The sequence below is a fragment of the Castanea sativa genome, chromosome 2, assembly GCF_040712315.1.
Source record: "Castanea sativa cultivar Marrone di Chiusa Pesio chromosome 2, ASM4071231v1".
NCBI classification, from domain to species: domain Eukaryota; kingdom Viridiplantae; phylum Streptophyta; class Magnoliopsida; order Fagales; family Fagaceae; genus Castanea; species Castanea sativa.
Genome location: NC_134014.1, coordinates 16696823 through 16702535, shown reverse-complemented (window position 1 = coordinate 16702535; position 5713 = coordinate 16696823). Strand labels below are relative to the sequence as shown.

At 33.1% G+C, this 5713-nt stretch overlaps 1 protein-coding gene across 1 annotated transcript; it reads left to right on the top strand.

Moving 5' to 3' along the window:
- On the top strand, positions 1-5388 carry LOC142626389 (calmodulin calcium-dependent NAD kinase-like). Its single transcript, XM_075800214.1, has 9 exons — positions 1-154; positions 230-442; positions 605-828; positions 1030-1100; positions 2466-2693; positions 3597-3729; positions 3862-4199; positions 4334-4478; positions 4757-5388. Exons 1-9 carry the CDS (start codon positions 145-147, stop codon positions 4991-4993), a joined length of 1599 nt encoding a protein of 532 aa, XP_075656329.1. The 5' UTR covers positions 1-144; the 3' UTR covers positions 4994-5388.
- The last annotated feature ends 325 nt before the right edge of the window (positions 5389-5713 follow it).

Here is a 5713-nt window from a genome sequence, read left to right as displayed (position 1 = left end):
GAACTCAACCAATTTTCTTTTAATAAAGGCCAATCTTGAGCCATAGATGAAGAAGCCAAGCAAAAGTTAAAACTTCAGCTAGTGCAATCCTCCTGTGTATTTCCTCTTTTTTGGGTGTGAAATCGTCCTTTGAGTTTCAACAAGATGAAGGAAGGTAAGCCACATCTCCCTCTGTCTCTCTCTCTCTCTCAAATTGTTGTTACGAAGTCTCACTCAAAACTCTCTTCAGGTGATGCTCATGGTAAAGTCATTATCACGCACATCCTTTTTGCCTTCTTCCTCTTATTCGTAGCAGCTGCAGCCAAACGTTATTACCAACAGAGGAACTCTAAGGATGTAACTGTGACTGTAACTGCAGTGAGAGACCAAACTAACATTCCACGGCTAGAGAGGACAAAATCCGGCCGTGTTGAAAAGCTTGAAAGATTCTCTCACTATGTTGGTAATTATGCCTTCCAATTTTCTTTGTCAAAAACACCCATCTAAAACAAAACCCAACATTTAGTGTCAACTACTTATGGTTTGGGAAGAAAAAAATTGCTGTTTACTTTTAAGATCTGAAAAGCTAAATGTTTTTTTTTTTTTTTAATAATAAATGGTGCAGCTAGGCAAATGGGGTTTTCAGATGCACGTGAATGTCCCCAACTTTGCAAGTTAGCTTACGATTATTTGAGGAAATCCGAAGATTGTGAAAATTCCATCTATGATTATTTTGCTAATGAACCAGAAGCAAAATTTCTCTACAGGATGTTGATTGGAGAGTTTGAAAAATGTATCCTCAGTTATTTTGCTTTTCATTGGGGTCATGCTTCGCTTATGATCAGTCAGGTACAGTTTCAAATTAAACCAGAAGCTTAATGCTAAACCAAAAATTCAAAAATTCAAAAAAAAAAAAAAGAATTGAGAAACAAAGATTGGGTCTTTTCTCTTTTCCATGTTTGAAGTTTAGTAGTTTATTAATGTCCTCCTTTTTTTTCATCTATATATTTTCTTAGTTTAACGTCTTCATATTTTCCATTTGAATGGCAGGTTTTGAACGAGGAGTCTGCAGACTGTGAGCAAAAAACAAAGCTCAAGGACTTGGTGTTGGCAGCTACAAGGTGACGACTTTAAGTTTAAGATAATGATTGTTACCAAAAAATAAAAGTTTAAGATAATGATCATTTTTTTTCCCCTGGTGAAGGGTCTTTTTGGCATTATACTTATGCAGTGTGATATTATTTGTTGATTTTTTTATTCTTTTGCTGATTAAGAAGATAACTTATACATTTACTTAAATAATATCGTTTCATGATTAGGAAGACGTAATAATTTCTCCATGAGAGCTACTTGTCCTTAAAAACTGTAGATCATTTCTGTTTGGATGTCCAACGAAAAGAAAATTTAATGAGGTGGAATGATGCTTTTTTCATGGGTCCCACAATTTGGGTGGAAATGGCAAGAAAGGATAGAAATATATTTTCTGGGGTCCACCAATTTATACTTTCAATAACCACTAAAAAAGTATGGATTTTTCCTCCATCTTCAAACCAAACAAATAAAAGATAGAATTTTGAATTTTCACACTTTTTTCTATCATTTCGTTCGTATATCCAAACACATCAAAAGGAAATATTTTCTTCTCTCTTTTCCCTCCCTTCCTCTTTTTCTTTCTCTTCCCTTTCCCTAGCTACAATCAAACATAGAGTAAGGGGGCAATGTACGCAGGAAGGTCTTCCAACAACATCTGGAACCCCATATTAGCTAAATAGCAAATATTTACTAAAAAAACCTTTATTTATGTTCGGAAGGGAAAACAAAAATATTTTGATGATATATAATATAACATAATGACGTTTACGTTATTCTATCAATCAAATATACATACATACTTTTCATTGTGGAATGAAATTTCTTCCAGTTTCCCTTCCAAAAAAAAAAAATATATATATATATACATACATACATGTTATTCCAAAAAACAAAAAATTATAAACATTGTACATGAAATAATTTACAGTCATATATATACCATCTAAACTTCAAACAGACCAAGCATGAAGCTAGTTATTTGGCCTTTAATTATCTGCATTCGGTAGGTGTTATCAAATGCAAATATTAGCATGAGACGCAAAATTTTATTTAGCCTCTTTTAAGTGTTAGAAATAATTGTATGTACAAAATTCAATATTGAATGGAATTACTTTAGATACTACTATAAATTATTATTTCTGAAAGTATTGTAAAAGAAAATATATCTTGGGTATCTAGCATACGTATTATTTTACAACATATAGTATCAAACGATAACTAAATTAATAATTGTAAAGATTGTACAATTGTATTTAAAATTTTTTAATTAAAAACATTGATGCCCACAACTCATGGGCCTAAAATTTACAATACAATTTCATTTCCTAAGACATCTTCAACATTGCCTTTCTGCTCTTTATTAGTTTTATTTAATCTTAATTGGTCTGATATAGGAAACAGAGATTTGAGAGGGTGACAAAGAATTTGAAGGTGGCAAGGGTGTTCACTACATTGGTGGAGGAGATGAAAGCAATAAACAGCAGTGCACCTAAGGGTGGTGACTCAAAAATTACTGAGGTTATGGCGCCGATGGCTCACAGTAAGAGGAGTCCGGTGCTGCTTCTCATGGGTGGTGGCATGGGAGCTGGCAAGAGCACAGTCCTAAAAGAGATTCTTGAAGAGTAAAATCCTGCACTCTCTTATACCATTATCGTCACATACACTCATAATCATTATTGTTGGGAATACTATTGCTAGAAAGTTTTGCTAAAACCTCACTCAACTGCTACATTGTTATATCATATATGTCTATCGCACAATGTGTGATCCCACCCTTTCTAAACACAGACTGAAATAAAATATTTGCTAAATTATAAATTATACCCTCTAACTTAGGAAAAATTATTAGGTTCTCTTATAATAATGACATGTTTTTCTTTCTCTCACATAAATGGTGAATCTTACCATGAATTATAATAATGCGATCCACTATTATGTGAGAGAATGAGGTATCACGTTGTTATACTCCCTTGATACTAAATATTTACTCCCAACTTTGACACGTTTTTAATTTTTAATCATTGAAATTTCATATTCTTCATTTCAGTACTTTAATTTTAATTTATTTTCAATTTAGTCTTTTTGTCTAGTTTTGTCTAAAATCTTCTTGTTAGTATTAGTATTTTTTCCCTTTTCAAACCAATGCTGTTTTAATGGATTAATAGTTTTTTTTTTTTTCTTTTTTTGAATGGAAGTGGATGGAAGGACTACACTAAAAATGAATGGAAAATAAAGTATGGTATAATTTATAATATAGCCTAAAAATATTTATGTGACCTTTTATGATGGGGAAACAAACATTAAATATCTTGGGAAACAAATCGTTTCAAAGTTAAAAATCAGTAAGAACAAAGCAATGAAGTGGTGGATTAGCGGTAATTGATGCAGAGAGGACAAAAGCAAGATGAATTGCTCTAATACCATAATAAATTAATATTATTTGTCCAAAAGTTTAAGTTTAGATATAATCAAATTTAATCTTTTAATCATAATAATTCTAACAAGGCTGCATATGCATTTGGCAGACCATTCTGGTCCGAAGCAAAAGCAAATGCCGTGTTAGTAGAGGCAGATGCTTTCAAAGAGTCTGACGTTATTTACAGAGCTCTTAGTCGTTCTAGAGGTCATCACCGGGAAATGCTTCATACTGCTGAACTTGTACATCTCCTTGTCTCTTGAAACTCTATAAAAAGAGTGCCTTTTGAATTGAACAATGTTTAACCATTTTCGTTGTATTATGTGAATCAACTAACTATGTCAGCCAAAAAATTGAGCTTAAAATTGAATCAGGTGCACCAATCTTCCACTGATGCTGCATCATCACTACTAGTAACTGCACTTAACGAAGGACGGGATGTGATCATGGATGGCACTCTATCATGGGAGCCCTTTGTTGAGCAAACAATTACTATGGCTCGTGCCATTCACAAATGTCGTTACCGAATGGGGGTAGGTTACAAGGTTGCAGAGGATGGCACCATTACTGAAAACTATTGGGAGATGGTAAAAGAAGGAGAAGAAGAAGAGCAACCAAAAGAAAATGGAGAAGCCCCCAAGAGAAAACCTTATAGAATAGAGTTGGTTGGGTTGATTTGTGATCCTTATTTAGCTGTTGTTAGAGGCATCAGGTAAAATAAAAACTCTTTAACATTATTTTGTTGTTATTGAAAACATTATTGTACTATGGAAAATTCAAATATCATAGCTTCTTAGATCTCAAAGAATTTTTTTTTTCCTTCTTCATTTTGGGAAACTTGTACAGGAGGGCTATAATAATGGGAAGGGCGGTGAGAGTTAATTCTCAGTTGAATTCCCACAAGAGGTTTGCTAGTGCTTTTCCAAGATACTGCCAACTCGTTGATAATGCGAGGCTCTTTTGCACCAATGCTACAGGTGGCGCACCTAAGGTAAAATGATCATTCAATTTCATTTTAAATCAGAAGTTCTAATTTTCTACATCATGATTCAGTTTCAAATGATCATTCGAGTGTATGTAAACTCATTTACCAGTTACTACATGACTTGTTTAAAAGACTTTGAATGAACAATGTGATTAAAAATCCAAATAGATTTGTTGTATTGGTTACCATTGCATGAAAATTAATGAAATCTACATGCTTATGCATCATATCAAAGCTTGAGTTCATACTTATTCATATAATCAATTAATTTAATAAATGTGCAGTTGATAGCACGGAAAGATGGGGACAACAAGCCGCTAATTGATCCTGAGGAAATTAACTGTTTGACAGCAGTAAGCAATTTGAATGCTGAAGCCCAATCCATATACGAGCTTTACACAGACTCAAGCCAAATATCTGAGCCCGGATCAATTTGGAAAGACGTCGTTTTGTCACCTTCAAGGGCAAGCCTTCAACAGCAGTTAAGGGCTTGTATTCAAAGAATTGAAAATCCATTGTAAAGAAAATCACCTTAATGAATGTGGAACTTTATTTGTGAATGTATCCAAGCTGGAATATTATATGTTAATCCAAAAGTGCCCATGTAATTTCGTTCTTTTTGTTAGATGATGTATTGTGATGATGTACTGTGTTGTAGTTCTACTCTGTGACATAGAGTTGATAGTGTATATAATACTTGAGCTGTAGGTCGTTTTGTATATATATAGAGATACTAAACTACAAGTAGACTTTGTACATTAAAGTTAGTTAGAATTAGAAGACAGGTGTCATGTCTGTATTGGGCAGAAGGTTAGTTAGTGGTTTAGTGGTTAGTTTTTCTTTTCCCGCTTCTCCCTGCTTTGTATATAAACAACAGAGTTAGATTATTGTAAATATATACACACATTCATAGATAGATTTTCTCTCCCACAATTTGCTCCATTGTTGAATTTTGATGCGTGTATGAATTCCAACATGGTATCAAAGCTTGAACTGGATCAAAGTCTTCAATTTGGTATTCTCTGAAATTTCTAGTTCAATTTCCTTTGTTTTCTTTCTTCTAGTGTATTCCTTATTCTTTGCACTAATTTTCTTCTCTAAATCTTGATTTCTTTGCAAATCAAAATTCTTGATTTAGGGTTTTCTCACTCTATCAGTTGTGATTTAGAAATTGATCTTAGGGTTTCCATCAATTGTGGTTTTGCAATTGATTTCTTGAGCATTAGAATTTTGTTTGTTTA

Bases quoted from the DNA above. Each gene is read 5' to 3' on its own strand.
- LOC142626389 (XM_075800214.1), top strand. The intron at 1,101-2,465 runs GTGACGACTTTA...GGTCTGATATAG, and splicing joins TTGGTGTTGGCAGCTACAAG to GAAACAGAGATTTGAGAGGG. The intron at 3,730-3,861 runs GTACATCTCCTT...AAATTGAATCAG, and splicing joins TGCTTCATACTGCTGAACTT to GTGCACCAATCTTCCACTGA.